The sequence below is a fragment of the Terrapene carolina genome, unplaced genomic scaffold (assembly GCF_002925995.2).
Source record: "Terrapene carolina triunguis isolate 2854851 unplaced genomic scaffold, T_m_triunguis-2.0 Scaffold193, whole genome shotgun sequence".
Taxonomy (NCBI): Eukaryota; Metazoa; Chordata; order Testudines; family Emydidae; genus Terrapene; species Terrapene triunguis.
Window position 1 is genome coordinate 9,908,639 of NW_020664544.1, and position 22,084 is coordinate 9,930,722.

Genomic DNA, 22,084 nt, shown 5'->3' on the forward strand with positions numbered 1-22,084 from the left:
GCGTGTTGCGCATTAATTGGTCTGTGTAAACCTTGCTGGTGTACACCAGTTTCCCTACTGCACATGAACATGGTGCAGTTTGCAGCAGTACGAGGTGTATATCCAAAGGGAAAGCCCTGAAAATAACCCAGTTTTTGGACATCTACACAGAACTCAAAAATGGCTAAAAATACCCTTCCCCAATGAAATTAATAAACCCTGAAAAATAGGACCCTACTCATAGACCACATATAAATTGCCTTTTAACCATCTTGGATAAACTAAGCAGATGGAGCTCCATTAGACTCTCACTGGAAGGCAGGTTTTGCAGACCTTGAATCAACCGTATAGGTTTTTTCTAAACCTTCGCCAGTTGTTGAACATCCTTTCTGAAGTGTGGACACCGGGTCTGGATAAAGTCTCTCCAAGGCCGTAGACGGAGGTAGGGCCATGGAGTGAGACGGGTATTTCAGAGAAGACGCTGGCGCTCTTGGTAGAACTTAATAACGCTGAGCAAAGACTTTCGGAGGAAGGTCAGTACAAGGAGATGGGTGTAGGTCTGTGTCATAGGGTTGGATGGGAAACGGATTCCCCGTCCCATGAACATTTATCAGATTTTGAACATTTTTCCCGTCCCAAGTTGGGATGAAAAGTGGAACTCTCGAACATTTTCATGACCCCCCCCCCCCACACCCCCCCTCCTCCAAATTTCACTTCGGGCCAATTGAAACATTTATTTCAATTTCAACCATATTTTTTTAAACAAATGTCGTTACTCTAATTAGCTTTAATTTCTGAACAAAAAGGCTTTTTGACTTGGAAAACCATTTAGAAAACATCAAAACGGGACCTTTTTGGAACTTCGAAACTTTCTTTTCAACCGCTGAGGAATTCGTCGTCACTCAGCCGTTCCTGAGAAAACGTGCAGTTTAGAAAAATGGACATTTTGGGGAGAAAAAACCGGTTCATCGAAGAATTTCTGACTAGCGCCACTGTCACTGCCATGAGTTTACGGGCTGAGAAAAGCAGGATTTGCATTTCTTTGTTAGTCATCTGCAATTTTTCTGTCGAGAAGGCACAAGCAAACCTTGCCCACAAACGAACTGTTCCCTAGCTCTCAGCTAAAGCAGTTCGGGGCAGCTGGGAATGTTTTCCACACAGCTCTACCCACCCGGCCCATACAAGGCTGAAGATCCAGAAATCTGGAGGGTTTATGCAAATGATTCAATGTCCTCATTTGCATACTGAATGAATATGCATAAATATGCGGAAGTAGCTGGATTGTAAAACTGCAGGTTTCAGACCATGCCACCCATGACCTACCAGTCTCTCCTCAGTGCTTTCTGTAGTTCTCCATCTCAGCTGTACACCCCTCGGGAACAAAGCCCGGAGGAGCAGCTTGTGACCAGGGGGCAGCTCAGCCCCAGGGCCCCTCCTGCATCCCCACGGCTCTCCTGCAGGAATTGCGGCCTGTAGACAATGCAGCAGAGTTGGACCAAATTTTGCTTATGTTAGAAAAAAAAGACATCAAAGCCGTGTGGTCGGATGAAGCATAAAACCAAGGTGCTTTATGTGTGTGTGAGTTGCATGATTGTGAGTGTGTATGTGTGTGTAGGAGAGTGCGTCTGTGTGTGAGGGTGTATGTGTGCGTGTGGATTTGGGAGAAGTTAAAAGATTTTGTGGGGCTTTTGACTTCCTCTTCCCAAGGATCCGGGTGTGAACCCAGGTGTCCTCCAAATCCTCATCTTGCCATGGGCAGAAGCCAACACCCCCCCAATTCAATTTTCCCTGGTGTTTCAATGGGAGCTGCCTTCCTCTTCTTCGCACCCAGCCCATGGCCCTATTATGCCAGGTCTCTGCTCTGGGAGGAAGAATCTCCTCCCCTCCACTTGCTGCATTTCCGCTAGCATTGCTGATCTAGTGTTCATTTACCCACTTCCTCCCCTGGGCTCTGATCTCCATGTTCCCTACGGGCGCTGGCTCTTTCCACCTTAGTGCGGGTGAAGAGGGGCTTTCCGCTGGCGTGGGCTGGCCCGGCGGGGTCCAGTGGGCGTCCCACTCTCGCGCTGGGCTAACGCCAGAGGAGTGAGCGCGAGGGCCGGTCCCTGGGGTGAATGCTGCCATGAAGACTCAGGTTACTCTCACAAACGCTGAATTCACACAGCTACGTGCGGGCCTGGCTGCCGCGGGTCCTCGCCAGGCACTGCACGCTGGGGTGGGGGTGGGGGCAGCAGGGTGACCCAGTGCTGCAGCAGGCTGCGTGACCTCGCCAGGTGTCCCGCTTGGTGCGGGGCGACAGGGGGGATGAATAATCGCAGGGTCGGAATAAAACGGAGGCATAAGGCAAAGCACAGAAACGGCACCAGGCAAACTGCGTTCGTGGCCCAAGCAGCCGGTCTGTCCTCTGGGTTAACGCACATCAGGGCATCCCTCCCCAACACCGCAGCGTGCCGAGGTTCTTCAGGGCAGCTGCACTGGCAGCAGGAGCCTGGAAGCAGCATTTACCAGCCTTGCCCCCTAGAACGGGTGAGCAGGGCCGTGGGGTGGCAGTGGCTTCGGACAGGGTCATTCCCGAGGCGCCATCGCCATGCGCCACAAACAGGGCTTTCACCACGCCTTTGGATGCAGACCTGCCGTGCAGCCGCTGAACCAGAGCGAGGGATTTATACCCATGGGAATGGGGAGAGAGGCAAGAACATAGACCGGTCATATCCCATCCATGTGACCAGTGCTAGCCGGACCGGGGCTCTCACTGGACGAACACGGGTTTCCGCTACACCTGCTGCTAGGTCAGGACTGGGGCGGATGCTGGACTCTGCCGTATCTCCAGCAAACCCGGCATCACTCGAGGAATTGCTCTGCCCTCAGCCGGCCCTGGGATAATGTGACTGGACCGTTGTCCTCAGTTGCTGTAGGCCTTGCCAGGGCCACCAGATACTGCCCAGACCCACAGTCCTGGGCCAGGAAGGTTCTGGCCTCACAAGGGTTTGGGAGAATAAGAAAGAGCTTCTCTGAGATCTGGTCTCCCAGGGCAGACACTGGCGAGGGGTTTCTTTGGTGTCGGACAGTCCCCGCCCCCGCCGGGGCTCTGCTGTGCTTGTGGGACTGGGGGTCCGTCCTGGAAGTACATGGCCCACAGGCCGTGCTCAGTCTGCAGTGCAAGCAGCGGCGGCTCTGCTGCAAACCTTGGCTCCCCTCCCGCGCGATGGCTTCCTCCCCGCTCAGACAGCCGTCGACTGCTTGATGCTGTGGAAGCTGACGCGTGTCGGCGACGTAGGGATGGACATGGCTCTGGCCACGCGGGCGCGGATCGAGTGCTTGTCCTGCCACCGGTGCCATCTCTTCCGCACGGCGGAACGGACCTGCCAACACATTGCAGAGCACACAGGGCATTTACTACCCATGCTGCTGGAGAGGGCTTTCCTTAGCCCTGAGGCAAGACTGGGGCAAGATTTCCCTCTCCCATTGCACAGCCTGGCAATACACCTAAGAACTAAGGGGCTGAAAGCAGGTTACAGACATCAATGAACTAAGCCCTCAAACTCCCCAGGAGGAAGGGACAGTTCATGGCATTATCCCGTTTTTGTAAATGGGGAAACTGAGGCACAGAACAGGGACATGACTTGCCCAAGGTCACCCTGGAGTTCTGGGGCTTGCCTTATGCTGGAGGTCAAACTAGGTGATCAGAGTGGAGCCTTCTGATCCCCAGAGCCTATGAATCTGTGAAAAATGCTTATCCCAGTGTGCCGGGGGGAGGGGTGAGGGAGATGGGGGGGGGGTCGTTGCAATGGGAGATTCGAGCCCAGCAGTTCTGACTCCAAACCCTTTGCTCTAACCGACAAGGCAGGCTCCTTCCCAGAGCCAGGAACAGGTCCCAGGAGTCCCGACTCCCAGGCCCGGCTAGTCCCTCTCCATGGTTGGACCCTGACCTCAATAAATCCTGTCTTTAAAGGCTGACAGGAAACGACAGCAATGAACCCAGCTCCAGGAACACGAAAGAGCGAGCAGGAGATAAATCCGGACTCCGGCTATAAAAAAAAGGGGCTAGCGGCTCATAAACCTGAGGCTGTCTAGTGTGTGACGGAGGGCAAGTGAACGATGGGCTCACAGAGTTTCTTTATTACTTGTCTGGTCCGCATCTGTGTCATTTCTAACCTAGAGCGGCGCAGATGCCTTGGGTGGCTGGTAAATATCAGAGATTCACAGATTCCAAGGCCAGCGGGGCCCATTGTGCTAATCTAGTCTGACCTCCCGTACGACGCAAAGAATACTGCCCGAAGTTACTGCAGAAGGGCGGGTTGATTGGCAGCAAGGTGCGAATTCCACCAACGGGGACAGAAGCCGCTGGGGTGGATGAAACAGCTCCGTGGGGACAGATTTCTTAGTGCCCGTCATTAGCCTTCCAAATATTTAACACCCGGAGGACTGGGCTGCTAACTAGCTGGCACTGCCCTGTTTCTGTCCCCCTGGCTCTGAGCTACTCGAGTTAGTGCAGGGGACGATTGTTTCCCACGGAACCGCCCCAGCCGGCAATCCGGTCTTGGCGCATTGTTTGCGCCGTGGGCACTGCAGCAGAACCAGGCCACACGCACTGCGCAGTCCAGCAGCGTGTCCTGTCCGACAGCGGAGCTAGGAATGGGATCGAAGAGCCTGGTCTATGTAATGGCTACTGGGCGTGTCTGCATCTCAGCGCTTCATGACCCTGGGCGAGCACTGAAATTCTGGAGGGCTCTGAAATTCCCAGGTCGTCTCCAGCGGGGTCCCATCCTAAGCTGCCTGTTATTTGCTCACTGGGGCAAATGCCAACTGCTCGCCCAGCTGCAATCCTATGGGAGGCCCCAACAGCCCGGTGATGAGATGGAGAATCATAGAATATCAGGGTTGGAAGGGACCTCAGGAGGTCATCTAGTCCAACCCCCTGCTCAAAGCAGGACCAATCCCCAACTAAATCATCCCAGCCAGGGCTTTGTCAAGCCGGGCCTTAAAAACCTCTAAGGATGGAGATTCCACCACCTCCCTAGGGAACCCATTCCAGTGCTTCACCACCCAACCTAGACCTCCCCCACCGCAACTTGAGACCATTGCTTCTTGTTCTGTCATCTGCCACCACTGAGAACAGCCGAGCTCCATCCTCTTTGGAACGTCCCTTCAGGTAGTTGAAAGCAGCTATCAAATCCCCCCTCATTCTTCTCTTTTGCAGACTAAATAATCCCAGTTCCCTCAGCCTCTCCTCGTAAGTCATGTGCCCCAGCCCCCTAATCATTTTCGTTGCCCTCCGCTGGACTCTTTCCAATTTGTTCACGTCCCTTCTGTAGTGGGGGCCCCAAAACTGGATGCAATACTCCAGGTGTGGCCTCACCAGTGCCGAATAGAGGGGAATAAACACTTCCCTCAATCTGCTGGCAATGCTCCTACTAATGCAGCCCAATATGCCTTTAGCTTTCTTGGCAACAAGGGCACACTGCTGACTCATATCCAGCTTCTCGTCCACTGTATTCCCCAGGTCCTTTTCTGCAGAACTGCTGCTTAGCCAGTCAGTCCCCAGTTTGTAGCAGTACATGGAGACACAAGGAGGCTGCTGCTGCTGGCGTGAGCTGCAGAGGAGAAGGCTCTTGCACCCACAGCGTCTATAGGGTTGGGCAGAGAGGATGCCAATGCTAAAGGAAGGGAGTGGGGAGGGCTGTACAGAGAGAGAAGGTCAAAGGCGGAGTGTGGGGTGGATTTTGAACTGGGTCCAAACCGTGTTGGTGAGTGGGGTGCGTGGGGCCATGCTTCTTTGACGAGGAAGGCAGCATTCTGCACTTACTAGACTCTGGAGAGCTGTGATTGGGGATGTGGCTGGACAGCAGCTGCTGCAGGGGAATAGACTTGTAGGAACCAAGGAGGAAAGAGGCAGATGGGAAGTCGTAGCATATGCGGGAGGTTGCAGAAGGAAACGACAGGCAGATTTGCGACACAGGAGACGAGGGAGGAGAAGCGGAGTTTAGGGTCAAAGATCACAGCAACAGGAGGTCAGAGAAAGGAGCTTTTTACCTGGTCCACATGGGAAAAAAATTGCCTCTCTCCACCTGCTACAAATTCAGTAGCTGGCAGCATCTTTCCCTTGTTCTGGGCTTCAAATGTCTTTATGACTTAGACAGGAAACATATGATTTGGAACACACATCTCAAATAATATCATTGTTATCTCAAATAATATTTTGGTTATATGTAGCCCTGCCATTGTTATCAGATGGCAGTGCTACATAGAGACCTACACATTCTTTTTCTTAGTGTGTGAGCAAGTTTTTAGTCTTGGAAGAAATGCCATGTTGGTTTTCAGATACGGTTTCCTTGGGGGGAGCTGTTGCAAGTAGCAGGAGAGTTTGCTCTCTCCCTTAACCTCTGTAAGCAGAGTCTGCTCCGGGGATAGAGTTGGGAGCTGGGCATTGGGATTTGGGCTGTGTGTACTGAAAGAGGGGATTGCCTGTGTGCTATCTGTGCCCACCTCTGTTCCAGGACTGATGAATATACAGTAAATAAACAAATTACACCAATATCCCCAGCCTCCACATTACTGATTTCTCCTCTAACAGGAAGCGGACTTGCAAGGTCCCGACAGCTGCTACCTCTCTGCAGAGGGGTGCTGTTATTATTTACCACGTGCTGAATGCCAAGAGGGCTCAGGGCACGCAGAGGAGTCATGGCTCTGCCCCAAGGAGGTTACAAGCTCGTCTGCAGGGAAGCTAATAACAGAGTCACACATCGGCTCCCTGGTCTCCAACACACTGCATTAAAACCCTCCATGGGTAACCTGGAGAAAACAGCACGGGCCTTCCTTTGTCCCCATCTTGGCTGCCCCCTGGTGGGCTCAGGAAGGATTCTGAGCTGCTTCCCAACAGTCCCTCTTGGAAGTCCCCCTTTCAGTTCCTCCGCTGCCCTGGCTAATTTGCAGCAATGCATCCTGTCACCAAGATGTCTGTCCCTTCCCCTCCATGCATTGCAAAGCCCCCTGGGTTCCTAGTTCATCCCGTCCCACATCTCCCCTCGGGGTTTCGAGCTCCCCAGGAGCCATTCCAGCACATTTATCTTTTCAGCCCCTTTCTAGCGAATGTTCCTTCCCTGTTGGGAGTGGCTGTTGGGGCAGGAATGCTGTCATGTGATTAGAGGAAGGGACTTGCAGTGGGACTCACTGGCTCCTATGCCTGGCTTTGGGAGGAAGTGCTGGTTAGTGGTTATAGCAGGGAAGTGGGCGTCAGGACTCCGGTTGCACTGCAAGCTCTGCCACTGACTCACCGCATGACCCTTCGCCATGTTACTTCTCGAGTTCCCTCTCTGTAAATAGGGACCACGCTAATTCTCCACGGGTGTGTTGTGAGGATGAATCGGTAAATAGCTGAGTGCCCAGCATTGTGGCCCAAATCCTCAAATACTTCCACCAGAAGTTAGGAGCCTAAACACCTTTGAGGATCTGGGCCTATTTAGAACATAAGAACGGCTAGACTGAGTCAGACCAAAGGTCCAAGGTCCATCTAGCCCTGTATCCTGTCTTCCCATAGTGGCCAATGCCAGGTGTTTCAGAGGGAATGAACTGGCCAAGAGATCATCAAGTGATTTGCTCCCTGGTCACTTTTGGCCTGACCGACCACAGCAAACTGCCTGTTATCAAAGCATAAGCCATGAAGGGGCTTAGAGTCATCCTCAGTGACTGAACAAACCCTCCCGCCTTGGTGATGGGGAGGGCAAAGCCAATCTCATCCTTCTCTTCTCCTTCTCATCATACTCTGGTTTCTCTTCAAATTGTCTAAATCTTTCACCTTTAACTAGACCATTTTGCTGCTTTGCAGAAGGTGGGAAACAGTTTAAAAAAGAGTTTTTGAAAATAATAATAATAATAAAAAATCCATCCACAAAATTCCCAGGACAGAAACAGCCACGGTGGGTGAATTCTTTAGCAAACACCAGACTGTTAGCTCACAGAGCTGCTGGCTTGGGCGCTGTCTCTCCCCGAGGGAAGGCTATGGACGGGTACAGCAAAGAGATGCCATGTTTTCCTTCAGCGTCGGAAAAGGCTTTTTATGTTCCCCGGCCCCCGGGATCTGTCTTGTACCCAGCCATCCGTTCTTACAGCTAGCAAAGGTGTGAAAGCAATTGCAGGGAGGCATAATACTTAGTCCTGGCAGGGGACTGGACTAGACGACCTCTCGAGGTCCCTTCCAGTCCTATGATTCTACGTGAAACATGGAAACACAACTGATCAGCCCAGAGAGGGGCTTTGGTTCCTTTTCTCTTGGGTCACAATGCGCTAGGTTTGGGGAAACGATCCCTGTATTCAAACAGATGGTGCACCCGACACTGGTGTGCAGCCCCGGCAAACTCTGCTCATCTTAGGAAAGGTTTACAGGGACACCACCTAATGGACAAATTGAACTGGGGTCTCGTCGTGACAGTTTTCCCATGCACTGCGTCAAAATAGCCTCACGCGCCTTCGGCCAGCCCAGCGGCGCCTTTCTCCGGCCACGGGAGCAGAGTTGGCTGAAATGTCCTCATGGAAAAGGAAGTTAAATGAAAAATGGGGCCAAACTGAACATTTGTATGGAAAGTTTCGTTCCGGCCAAAATTTCCCAAGGCCTAATTGTTTTTTTCAGTAAAAGCCTTTGGTGAAAATATTCGGTTTTCAGGAAAATGTTTGGTTTCTGATTTGCAAAATCTGACCCTTTCCACCAAAAAAACCCCAACCCCAACTTTTTCCCCCCATAAATGTTTTGAAGATACTGAAAATGTTTCTGTTTTCAGTTTTCCTTTTTTGTTGAAAAAAACCCCAAACCCAAGACAGTTTAATGGGAAATTCTGATGAAAATGATTCAAGCCTGAGGTTTTCCCATGACGAATACTTGCCATTTTTTGACCTGCTCTCCCCAGAAGTGACGTGTGTGTGTGTCTCCTGCTTACCCAGTTTCGTACCTTGGAAATTAATCCCAAGGAGGGCGACAATCCCAGAATCTGTTCAGTACAGACAGGGAATGTAGCAACTGCATACAGCTGCGACTGCCTCTTGGCCTTCCGGACGATGCAGTGCTGAGTTTGTTCCTGAAATGCAGGGCCGGGAGCTGGCGTATTTGTGAATAGCGCCGATTACAAGCTCTGCGGGAACAGATCTGGCATTGCCGGGGGAAGAAAGCTCCCATTGATGAATTGACTCCTTTGGGACCACACCCAGCTTTGCCAATGCACCTCGGTCCCTGGCCTTTAATACCCCTGCCAGCCGATTTGGACACATGTTAAAACCACCATACTTGTTTCATTATGGCTCCAAGTGTCAGGAAACCCCAGCTCTCCCAGGGTGACCAGTCCTGGGCCCATCTCCCCATCCATGAATACAATCGTTAGATTGGGCGGACAGGGCTGTTTCATTTGCCAGGCACAGAGCGAACCGCCATGTGGAAGCCATAAAGCTGAGAGATCCCCTTCCATCCCCCCACTTCACTAGGAAATGCTCACCTCGCTGTTCAGGAAGCAATAGAAGACGGAGACAAAGAAGCCCTGGAAGAAAGAAACACAGTCATTATGATCTGTGGGGGACCAGTGCCCACGGGCTGTTCTGGGGCTGATAGCCACCTGCATTGCATTGATCAGACATGTCCATTCTTGTCATGTGTGCTTTACTTAAAGCCCGAGCTCCTGGAGTCAAGTGATGGAGTGAGAATCTTGGCTGCCATTAAACAAAACAGGAAGTTTCTACCCCTGTGGTTGCAGAGAAAAGCTGGAAATGTGAGCGGGGTGTGACTGACAGGCCCAGAAATCAGAAGGCAAAGAAATAGACTCCCCTCAATTCATGTCTTTAATCTCATGATTTTTAAGCCAATCTCTGGTTTGTTGAGGTGTGGGGCCAGCCTGGCTAAAATCTTGCCATTTCACAGGGTTTTGTGTAGAACCCAGCAGTGAGGGTGGCCACTGGTCTCAATACGGGTTGTAAAAATATGCCTGAAGTTGCATCTGATGCAACTTCAGGCACATTTTCCAGCTGGGTGACATATCTCCTGGGGGCGTGGGCCTGCCGGTGCTGGCAGGGCTCTGGCCAGGAGGGGGCGATGCTGGGTGCATACCTGGAAAGATTCCAGGAAGGAGTTGAAGTAGATGAAAACGACCCCGGAGATCTCGTCTTCCCCCGGATTCACGAAGAACAGCATGTAGGTGATGCCCAGCAGCGGCAGCAGGACCAGCGTGGCCTTCACTGCTTTCCTGAGGAAGGAACATGGGGTTCAACCACAGCAGATTCCTCCCCCGGCCACTACCATGGGCCGATCCGAGCGGGGAGGCTGGGATCAATGTACAAAATATCTAGCCATGACAGAGTAGGTCGTGCGGGTGGGGCAGTGGCACTGTATGTGAAAGAAAGCATGGAATCAAATATTGGAAAAATCTTAAATGACTCAAACTGTGCCAGAGAATCTCTCTGGATAGAAGTTTCATCCTTGAATAATATAAGTATAGCAGGAGGAATATACTACCGACCACCTGACCAGGAAGATTAGGGAGGCTAAACAAACAGAAAATCCAATAATAATGGGGGATTTCAGCTAGTCCCATAGTGACCGGGTATGTGTCACCTCAGGATGGGATGCAGAGATAAATTTTCTAGACACCAAACTTTCTAGACTGCTTCTTGGAGCAGCTAGTCCTGGAGCCTACAAGGGGAGAGGCAGTTCTTGATTCAGTCCTAAGTGGTGCACAGGGGCAGGTCCAGGAGGTGAATATAGCTGTACCGCTGGTAATAGAGGCCATCCTGTAATGAAATTGAACATCCTTGTGGGGAGGAAAATATCAAAGAAGCTCACCACAGTAGCATTTAACTTCAAAAGGGGAACTACATAAAAATGAGGAAGCTAGTTAAACAGAAATTAAAAGAAACAGTCACAAGAGTGACATGCCTGCAAACTGCATGGGAATTTAAAAAAAAATCATAACAGAGTCAACACAGCTTTTGTAAAGGGAAATCATGCCTCACTAATCTAGTAGAATTCTTCGAGGGGCTCAGCAAACACGTGGACAAGAGTGATTCCATCGATATAGTGTACCTGGACCTGGAACTAAAATGATTAGGAGGTGGAACAGCTTCCATATGGGGAGAGATTAAAAAGACTGGGACTGTTCAGCTTGGAAAAGAGACGCCTAAGGGGGGATAAGATAGAGGTCGATAAAACCATGACTGGTGTGGACAAAGTGAATAAGGAAGTGTTATTTACCCCTTCACACAAGAACCGTGGGTCACTCCAATGAAATTAATAGGCAGCAGGTTTATAACAAACATAAGGAAGTATTTCTTCACACAACACACAGTCAACCTGTGGAACTCATTGCCAGGGGACGTTGTGAAGGCCAAAAGTATAACAGGGTTCAAAAGAGAACTAGCTACGTTCATGGAGGATAGGTCCATCAATGGCTATTAGCCAGGAGGGGCGGGGACACAACCTTGTGCTCTGGCTGTCCCTAAGCCTCAGAAACCGTCTAGGTAAGTGCAAAGCCATCTTCGTCTGAACCATGTGCTAGGTACATCCTGGCTCCTGTCCTGCAGGGGAAGCTCCTGTAAGAAAGGCCGTCCCATGGGAATGAGCCCCCTACATATTTTTAAAAATCTGGACCAGCATCCCAGCAAGACCCCTGGAATATTAGGACTTGGCAATTGTCTCTTTTTGGAAAGTGCTGCCCAGCAGAGGAAGGGTTAAATTTTCTGTCCCACGTGCTGGCGGGCAGGTGTTTGAGCTGCATCGATTAATTCCTCCTACTTAGTCCTTTGCTTTGCTCCCAAGTGGCGATTTCATTCTCACCTCCGTGCCTGGATTGGCAGGGCCAGCTTTGGGGAGCAGAAGGGTGGCTCCCATTGCGGGAGGCGTTTGCAAAGGCAGTCATTTAGCAATTCCGCTAATTGCTCCCTTTAGTGAAGGACCCAGCAGCTCGCGGTCTCTGGCCTGGGCTCGCTGGCTGGCAGTTTCAAAAGCCTTGAGAGATTAGGGTGATTATGGTTAATGGGGGCTGTGCTCTGAAGTCACTTTGGTGCTTTTCAGAGGAAGACCCCAGCCTCGGAAAGCCTGGCCCTTCACACCCCCTGACCCGTCGCTGGTATCATTGTCCTTTTTGCCTGAGTCCCTGTCAGTGTGAAAGTTGCCAGCACCCCTTGGAGCCCCAATGCATCTGCAGGAACTGAAGGAGATCATTTATTAATGAGGGCTCCAGATGGATTCAGAGACAGTGCTGCTGAAATGCAGCCACCTCTGGGGTGGGGAGTGGCAAAGTACTTGGGAGGAATGGCCAGGAACAGCAGGGCAAAACCAGAGCGCTCTCATAGCCAGGAGCAAGGATCTTTAAATAGGGTTGCCAACTTTATACTCACACAAAACCAAACACCATTGCCCCACCTCCTGCCCCGCCCCTCATCCAAGGCCCCGCCTCTTCCCCACCCCTTCTCTGAGGCTCACTCCATCCTCCCCTCCCTCTGTCGCTTGCTCTCCCCACCCTCACTCACTCGCTCATTTTCACTGGGCTGGCTCAGGAGGGTTGGGTGTGGGTGGGGTGAGGGCTCCAGCTGGGGGTGTGGGCTCTGGGGTGGGGCCAGTGATGAAGGGTTTGGGGTGAAGAAGTATGGGAGGGGGCTCTGGGCTGAGGCAGGGGGTTGGGGTGTGGGAGGGGGTATGGGCTCTGGGCCGGGGGTGCGGGTTCTGGAGTGGGTCCAGAAATGAGGGGTTCAGGGTGCGGGAGGGGGCTCTGGGCTGGGGCAGGAGGTTGGGGTGCAGGGGAGGTGCAGGCTCTGGTGTGGGGCTGGGGATGAGGGATTTGGGGTACAGGAGGGAGCTCCGGGTTGGGGCTGAGGGGTTCAGAGTGTGGGAGGGAGCTCCGGCTGGGGGGTGCAGACTGTTGGGGTGGGGCTGGGGATGAGGGGGCAGGGATGTAGGAGGGTGCTCCGGGCTGGGACCGAGGGGCTCAGAGGGCAGGAGGGGGATCAGGGCTGGGGCAGGGGGTTGGGGTACGGGGGTGGGAGAGGACTCTGGCTGGGGCTGCGGGCTCTGGGGTGGGGCTGGGGACGAAGGGATTTGGGGTGTAGGAGGGTGCTCCGGGCTGGGACCCAGGGGTTCAGAGGGCGGGAGGGGGATCAGGGCTGGGGCAGGGGGTTGGGGCGCAGGAGGGACTAGGAGCCGGAGTTACTAGATTATTGAACTCAGGGAGCTGGCGCCCAGGGCCCCGGTGCTAGGAGCAGCCCGTGCCGAGGGTAGACCAGAGAGGCAAGGCCGGGGCATTCCCATGCCGTGACAACTGCCCAGCTTTTGAAAGGCCCATAGAGGCCTTGGGCAGCCGGTGGCTAGTCGGGGCAGCTCTCCATGGTGCTTGTACGCTAGGAGAGAAGTGAATTGGGGGCCCTCCTCAGCCAACCTGTCACTCCGCAGCGCGGAGTGGCACTCTGGCCTGCATGCTGCTACCTGTACTGCATGGTCTCCGAGGTGGTCGAGGCTCGGAGCTTGGTCATGAGGATTCGGACGATGTTGAATAAGAAGATGAAGTTGATCTGCCAGAGACAAAAGGTGGAAAGTCGCCAGTGTTCACACGGCTCCCACGCCTCACCCCGCGCGCCATGGAACGATCCCGAAAGGACTCCAGAAAAAATAAAATCTAGTGCCCAGAGAACAGCTCCCGAAAGTCTTGCATAGCACTAGCCTTCTGCCTCTGGACACTTGCACTGGGTCCTGATTTCACGCCCACGGGGAAAGAGGTTTGTGTTTCATTCCATTTCCTAGCAGGCATCCGTCCATAGCATTAAGTTCCCCTAGTAGCTGGCACAATTGGTCCCTCCTTAAAGGATCGGGAGTGGACTAGCAGGCAGGATTGGGGTTTATGGACAGAGTTGCAGGTACGGCGCTCAGGGCTGTAACAGCAGGGGGTGGGGTGTCGCATCTCCTAAGCATACTGGATTTGGCAGGATGTGCCGTGCGTTTGGCTGTCAGGCACAAGCTCCTCACCCAACACCCCACACCCTAGGGGACGGCAGAGCCCAGAGCCAGAAGCCAAGGTGCTTAATTCTCACCTTGACTGGCTGGTGGTTCGGTTTCTGTGCCGCTCCCAACCCTTCTACTGACCCAGGCCTCTAACGCTGCAGCTCTGCAGCTAATCCACTCAGCCACGAAGCTTTCAAAGCCAACAGGCTCAATACGTGTGCGCTTTGGTTAGTCTGTCACTAACCTCGGCTCCAACCACTAGGCCATACTCCCCGCCCAGAGTCTGGACTCCTGCTCGCCGCTGTTCTCCTGCAGGCTAGCAGTAGTTTGCAACCCACTGGCCAAGCGTGCATCAAATCCTTCTCTAGTGGCTACTCTGCATATCATGTTATTTATCATGATTATTACGGTCACGCCTAAGGACCAATCACGAATGGGGCCCCACTGTGCCAGGTGCTGTACAGACGTAGGATAGTTGCTGGTCTCTGCCCCGAGGAGCTTACAAGTGAAATAGAGCCGCCAGACCCGGAGCAGGGAAGGGGTAGAAACACACTAGCCCTGGGACGGCAGCAAATGCCATTATTTTGGGGGGGGGTGAGTTAGGAGGGGATCGGCTGAACAGAAAGAGAAGGGAAGGGAAGTGGACGAGGGGGACAGGGCAGGGGCGATGGGAAGTTCTCTGAACGTCCCAAGGTTCCTGCTTTGCCTGCTTCTGCTCTGAACAGCTGGAGTCCCTGGCTGGTTCCTCTTGGCAGCTTTCCCCTCCAGCCATGGCTGCGTCTGTCACTCAAACGCTTTGCCCCTCCGGCTTCCTGAGTGTTTCTGGGGCTTCTCGGTCGGTCTGGGAGGCACCCCCGGCTGAGTGGTTTCTCCTGCGTAGGGCCATGCAGCTTGGCTGCCTCCCTGATCGTGGAGAAAGAAGGGCGGCTTGGATCTGGCTGCAGGTCAGGCCCAGGCATGTGTCCAGAGGGCCAGGGCTGGCTGCCAGGAGAGGTGGATAGCTAATGCTTTACATACATTAATGGAGATATCCTATCTCCTAGAACTGGAAGGGACCTTGAAAGGTCATCGAGTCCAGCCCCCTGCCTTCACTAGCAGGACCAAGTACAGTCCCACACAAGTCGCTGGGCTCAATCCGGCGTCACTGGGTGAGCTTTAAGGGCTGGTGATAGACAGGAGGTCAGACTGGAACAGAGAATCCAATAGCCCCTCTGTAAATCTTATGTGACAGAGCCCCTCCATTTAGAGATGCAGCCAAGCCCCCGTCTCTTGGGGGTCGGTCACCAGATGAGGCTGAAACCTTAACCCTGTTTCGCTTCAGATGGTGGGAAAAAGCACAGCCCCCCCCGCCCTACTTCTCTGTTCCCGCTCCGGGGGTAGCGACAGGAGCTGGCTGGAGAATGCAGTTACCCCGATGGCTGCTTGGTGCCATCACAGCTCGGGGGGGGGGGGGGGAGGAGGGGGGAATCATCCCCCAAGGGCAGAAACTTGCAGAGAGAGCCGTGGTGCCAGGGAGGCGTGCATCAGAGCCAGCCTCACCCGGCCATGCCGCCCTGCCTCTGTGGCGGGCAGAGGATGAAAAGGCCTCATTACCCGTATGCTGGTAGGAGACAAGTGCTCTCTCCCCGGGGGCCAGTTCTGAGCAGACAGGCGCTGCTGCCCATCCATCCGGATGCCCCTCGGCCTTGAGCTGTGCGTCAGTGATTACCCTGGCATAAGGCGGGCATCAGACCCGGCCGAGCCAGACTCACTCACTGCACACAGGAGGAGATGCTGCTGCATGGCAGGGGGAACCCAGCCCTAGAGGGGAGCAGACCCGCCGAGAGCCGTGCCACCTGCCCTATACCCCTGGCACCCAGCGACTGATGTATTCATCTCAAGACAGCAGGTCTGATCTCAAAGAGCCAGACTCAAGTCTGGCCTAAGGGAGCATAACGTGCCCCAGGAGCCGAGCTGGACTGCCGAGGGGAGGGTGGAAAAGCTGGCTGCACCGTGCCCTGGGGTGATGGTGTAGGGCTGGCTACACTGCCTCGGTAGTGACCCCCCTTGCACTGGGGGGAATCATCTCCCATCGCTGCTTGGCACCTGGTCGAGCCAGCAGAGCTCTGGGCAAGTGAGCGACAATCTATTCCTTCCTGTGCATCCGCGACAGAACTCGCGGCCAATCAGCCACTCCTGTGAGGTTTTTAAGGCCCGGCTTGACAAAGCCCTGGCTGGGATGATTTAGTTGGGGATTGGTCCCGCTTTGAGCAGGGGGCTGGACTAGATGACCTCCTGAGGTCTCTTCCAACCCTAATCTTCTGTGATTCTATGAAACTCACTCAAGCCCCTGGGGCTGGCCCAGTGTATCAGACTGGAACGTAGCCAGCAATTCGGTTGACATCCTACCGAGGGCCTCATTTATTCCTTTATTCCTGGGGTTGCTGAAGGAGAAGGAAAAGACCCAGCTTGACTCTCAAATCCCAATGGATGTCTGTAGGAAAAGGATCTTTCTGATCGTAAATGGGGCCCATGTGCTGTGGAATCCCAGAGTTGCCCCAATCTTGCAGTCTCACAAGGGCAGAATTACATGCACTTATAAACCCTTTCTCCTCCATTTTTGGGGAAATTCATGGAGTCATTTCAATATGGTAAAATTTTTTGGGGGAGGGGGGTTATGGTTTTTCATCAAAAAACCTCAAAAATAACAATGTACGTTTTATTTAAAAAAAGCCATTTTTTTTGCTGGAAAAAAAGCGTTGATGAAAAAAACGTCAATCCCGCTCTAATTCTGACAGAGTCTTTCATGACTTCCATGATTTCCACAGGACCCCGCCTCGTTCAACACGCAGGCTGGACGGCACGCGGGGAAGGGGCACCTCAGTCACGTGGTGTTCTTTCTGGTCCTTGCTCAGCGGACTGACCCGTGTAAACAGGAGATGTGAAGGAGTGAGACATTTAGCACCTTCAAAGCATTTTATTAGCAAGACATTCGGGGGGGCAACTTCAGTGTCAGAGCTGGACTTTGTTCCAGGGGAGGGGAGAAGTGGTGGGAGATGGAGATGAGATGGAGAGCTGGAGGGGAAGGGTTACAAGACAGAGGGGTGGAGAAAGGGGCGAAAGAAAGAAAAAGAAAGAAGAGAAAGGTGAGTAAGCTTCTGTGAGTCCCGGAGGCAATCAATCCATTGCCTGGCAGCTTCCCTGCTTGCTGCTCCATTAATGAGGTCATGGGGGGAGCTGCAGACAGGGCCAAGCAAAACTGACACAGATTAAAAACGGTCTGGCTACCTAAAGGGCTGGGAAATGAGAAGCCAGGCCCAATTATCCAGAGGACTAGAGGGGAGGCCAGTTGATACCGGTGATTAAAAGCGCTGGGTATTATTACTGATTGGCGAGAAGGGAGGGGTAGCCACAGGGGCTTTTTCCCTCGCGCCAACATGTCCCAAGTCCCACCTGCCCCAGAGCAAAGCCAAGTCCTAGCGTGTCTCACTCCTTCACATCTCCTGTTCACAAGGGTCGGTCTGATCTCCTCAATCAGGCCCAGGCCGCTGGACAGCGACCAGTGTGCTGGCTCAGTTGCTGATTCCCAGCACTCTGCCCCGGGGCCCCTCCACTGGCTCGCCCTTCTCCACTGCATCAAACACAAACCGCTCGTCTTCGCTCTCACGGCCTAGCCCCGCCTCGGCTCTCGTTCGCTACCCAGACGCTGACGCCCCGCTCTGCTCGGCCAGAGACGCCAGCCTCCGGCGCCCGTTCGTGACATTTTCGGACAAGCACCTTTGTGCCCCTCATGCTCCCCGTAAACGTCAGCAAAACCACCTCATCGTCCTCCTCAAAACTCCCCTTTGCTGTGAGCCTGAAAAAAACCTCGACGCCGGTTAGGCAGCTGGTGTGCTGTTACCGTCTGCTGTCTGTTTTACCGACCGGGATTGTCTTGTATTCCCCTGGCTGTCACAGTCACCCATTGTCTCTCAACGTGATCCTTAGATTGTAGCTCTTTGGGGCAGACACTGTCATTTGGGTCATAGAATCATAGAATATCAGGGTTGGAAGGGACCTCAGGAGGTCATCTAGTCCAACCCCCTGCTCAAAGCAGGACCAATCCCCAATTAAATCAGTGCCTAGCCCAATGCTGCCCTGATCCATGCCTCGGGCCTGGAAATGCTACAAGAAGTAGATAATGTTACTAATCTGGGCAAGCCACTTTGCCATGGAATTCAGGATAGTGCCCATCTGGGATGGTTGGTAGATGTCCATGCGGACAGTGAGCTGTCTACATGGTACAGCTGACCTGATTCAGACCCAAGAAGGCGTTTGGCAGCTAGGAGAAGAGGGGAGCAGTGATAACCCTGCAGGGGGGGGGGACGTTTTGGAATTTGGGGGAGGCAGGAATGGGAGGGACAGACCCAGGGTTACAAGTGGGAGGGTGGTTTCCGGATGGGAGAGGAATCAAGCAGGGAGGGCCTCCTCCCAGCAGGGTGCAAAGGTGGGGTTGGAAGTTGGGGTGTAGGATAGCTTGGGGGTGCAGAAAGGGGATCAATTTTCAGCGTGATTTCCAGTTATTATTTATATGGTGGGAGCACCTGGAGGATCAGAGTGCAAGATGCTGTACAAATAGAAAAAGCCCAACGTGCTTAAGGAGTTTAAGGGAGCCAAAGGAGTCAGATTTTGCAGGGTGGTGGGGTTAGTAGCTGGGTCGGGATCGTACGGTTTGACGAGGGCCTTGTCTAGTTAGCCGCTCAACTGCACTGGATGGGACGTCCAGTGCAGAGCCGGGCAGCTACGTCACGTTCTAACCCGTCCTTCCTGCTCAAAGCAATGCTGGCCGGCTAGCTCCATCCCTGCACTGCTCTTTCTTTATCCCTCGCTCTCCCCGCTCACGTCACCCTGTCAGGGGGCTGCCAGCCAATCACAGTACAACGGCTGTCGCGGTACCCGCAGGCTTTCCCCAGGGGGCCCCACAGAAGCAGCGGAGTGTCAGACGCCCCGACTGGCTGGCTCTGGCACACCGCTCGGCGGGGTGAAACACTGAGGGGCATTTCGGGGGTTGTGGTTATTTCCAAGGAGACCTCAATCTGCTGAGGCAGACGCTCTCCTAAGAAACGTTCCCCCTTCACCAGTCCCACGGGCAGGGATGCTTCTCCTGACTGAAGAGGCCTGAGCAGCTTAGGAGAATGTGGCCACCACAATCAGGACAAGAGTGAAGGTATCATCAAGGGAGCAAGAACATCTGCTCTTACCAGGAGCACCAGGATCATGGGGCCTTGGTAGATGTAATCGGTGTAGACTCCTGCTCGCTTCCCGAACCAGCATCTGCAAGTCAAGCGAACGGGGCGGTCAGCATCAGGGCCATGAATCTAGGCACAACTTCTCGGAAGAGCCCCTCCTAAGGCCTTGTCTACATGGGAAGTTGTATCGGTGTAAGGTAGGGTGTGAATTTAAAGCACAATAACTAGTTGGGTATAACTCCCCATGTGGAGACTCTTAATCCCGAATAGAGGCTTGTCTACACCTGGAGTTATTCTGGAATAGCTATGACTGATCAGCTCCATGTGTGGATAGGCTTCTTCTGGAATAAAATGACCTTGCTCTGGTTTAGTTTAATTTAACTAAAGAGGAATCAGGCACTCATAGGGTACGTCTACACTACGAGATTAATTCGAATTTAGATAATTCGAATTTGGGAAACAGATTGCATAAATTCGATTGTGCGCGGCCACACTAAGCACATTAATTCGGTTTTTAACCACATTAATTCGGTGGTGTGCGGCCACACTACCCCATTAACTTTAACCACATTAATTCGGTGGTGTGCGGCCACACTACCCCTAATTCGAATTAACAAAATCGATTTTGGTGCTACTCCGCTCGTCGGGGTGGAGTACAGAAATCGATTTTAAGTGCCCTTTAATTCGAAGTAACTGGCTCCGTTGTGTGGACGGGTTAAGGATTAATTCGGATTAACGCAGCTAAATCCGAATTAAAGTCGTAGTGTAGACCAGGCCTTATTCTGGAAGAAGGGGGCGTACACGTGGAGTTAGTCAGGAAGAGCAATGGAACTTTAAATTCACCCTTTACCCTAATCTGAATTAAATTTCGAGTGTAGGCAAGCTTTAAGAGGGCCTTTTGCTGGGTTAGTTTATGTTGCTTTGGAAGTAGTCTACACTAGGGCGGGGGGTAGACCTAAGATACGCAACTTCAGCTATGCGAATAGCGTAGCTAAAGTCGGAGTATCTTAGGTTGATTTACCTGGCCGTGAGGACGGCCGCTCCCCCGTTGACTCCGCTTCTGCCTCTCGCCGCGGTGGAGTTCCGGAGTCGACGGCAGAGCGATCGGGGATCGATTTTATCGCGTCTACACTAGACGCGATAAATCGATCCCCGATAGATCGATCACTACCCGCCGATCCGGCGGGTAGTGTAGACGTGCCCTAATCTAAACTGAAGAGACCCTGTTCTCCAGGAATTACAGCATCCACACAGGCAGTTATAAGGGCATAACCAAAGCGGTATAAGTATACAAGTCTAACATCCCATGTGGACAAGTCCTGAGAGTGTCTACCCGGGTTTTGCCACCCTTTAAGTGCATCTCAACCGGTGCATCTCCTAGGGGAGCGGGAAAGGTCTTAGAGTCACAAGGCAAAACCGCGGCTGACAAACAAGGCAAGTTGTCAGGCCCCGAAATGGGCTAATTTTAACGCCACCGTTCACAGGACGAACACGTCACATTCCAGCTAAGTCCTCCCTTAGCAGGTCTCTGTGAAAACAGCACAGGCGGAGGCAGCGTATAACTCTGCTGGCAGATTAAATCCCAGCTCCATTTAGCAAACACTTTGTAGGATCCCAGGCTCAGTTATCCTCACTTATCACTTCAAGGGGAAAGCCCAGCGGCAGCCAGGCATTGAGCAGGACTTGGGCTCGAGCACCAAACCAAGGAAGACTCTTGTCTGTCTTTCCCCACCTTTTGCACGTAGCCGGCCTTCCGTACACTCTTTAGGGTGGGAACATATCCACCCCTTTGTTTGTAACGCAGCCATCCTGAGCAGTGCGTCAAGAGCAATATTTTCCCGATGCTAATAGACGTAGTAGAAATCAGGCTTACTTCTCATTGTCATAGTACAGCTTTCCCAGGGCCCAGGCAATAATGATCAGAAAAGGGATACCTGCGAGGAAAGAAACACGTCGCTCTGAGTGGCAGAAGTACAGAGGGAGGTCCTGGGAAGATCTACTCCAGATTCCTGACCAGGCCTCTGGGGGCACTCGCGAGACACTGCCCCCAAAGCGCCGGCTCTGGTGGAGCTGGTTGGAAGATAGTTTCTGATGAAATTTGCAAATTCAAAAGCTGGAAATTGGGACAAATGCAGGCGACGTTTTCATGAACTTTCCCCCTCCGCCTCCTTGTTTTTTCAACCCAATATCGGGCTGGCTTGGAAGTGTGAATGACAAAATGAAAATGAGGCGAACGTTTTAAAACAAAGACAACACGACTGGGGAAAGGAGTGCCTACCGAGTCCGGTCAGCCAGAATTTCCTGGTGACTCATGCGGATACATTTTAGTCAGCAGCTTTCTCCTTTTTAAGATTAAAGATTTTGTATCTTGTGAAAGTTCTTTCTTTTATAAAAGTCCACCTTGTGTATGAGGGACACTAATAATAATCTTAATAAAGGAATGTGCTCAACCAACACTCAGGCACACTGACATGATTTTAAAAAGAGGGGTCCAACTGAACGTTGATGGGACTTTTGTGCTTGTCTGCTCTGCATGGAACCCCTGCATGAGTGCTGGCGCCCACCCTGGTGTCTGCACGGATCCCCCGCATGCAGCGCTGGCGTCCACCTGCTGTCTGCACGGATCCCCGCATGCAGCACTGGCGCCCACCCTGGTGTCTGCACGGATCCCCCGCATGCAGCGCTGGCGTCCACCTGCTGTCTGCATGGATCCCCGCATGCAGCGCTGGCGCCCACCCTGGTGTCTGCACAGATCCCTCGCATGCAGCGCTGGCGTCCACCCTGGTGTCTGCATGGATCTCCCGCATGCAGCGCTGGCGTCCACCCCTGCTGTCTGCACGGATCCCTGCATGCAGCACTGGTGCCCACCCCTGCTGTCTGCATGGAGTCCTGCATGCAGCGCTGGTGCCCACCCCTGCTGCCTGCACGGATCCCC

At 53.0% G+C, this 22,084-nt stretch overlaps 1 protein-coding gene across 1 annotated transcript in view; it reads right to left on the minus strand.

The window, feature by feature from the left end:
- Nucleotides 1-643: 643 nt before the first annotated feature.
- The window catches only part of CRHR1 (corticotropin releasing hormone receptor 1), a 99,723-nt gene continuing 78,282 nt past the window's right edge, over nt 644-22,084 (minus strand). Inside the window, exons 8-13 of the mRNA XM_026654758.2 lie at nt 21,023-21,083; nt 19,162-19,234; nt 13,430-13,515; nt 10,064-10,199; nt 9,459-9,500; nt 644-3,341 (exon numbers count right to left, since the gene is read on the minus strand). Coding sequence (XP_026510543.1) covers nt 3,201-3,341; nt 9,459-9,500; nt 10,064-10,199; nt 13,430-13,515; nt 19,162-19,234; nt 21,023-21,083 — 539 coding nt within the window. The 3' untranslated portion in view covers nt 644-3,200. The remainder of the gene's footprint in view (nt 3,342-9,458; nt 9,501-10,063; nt 10,200-13,429; nt 13,516-19,161; nt 19,235-21,022; nt 21,084-22,084) is intronic.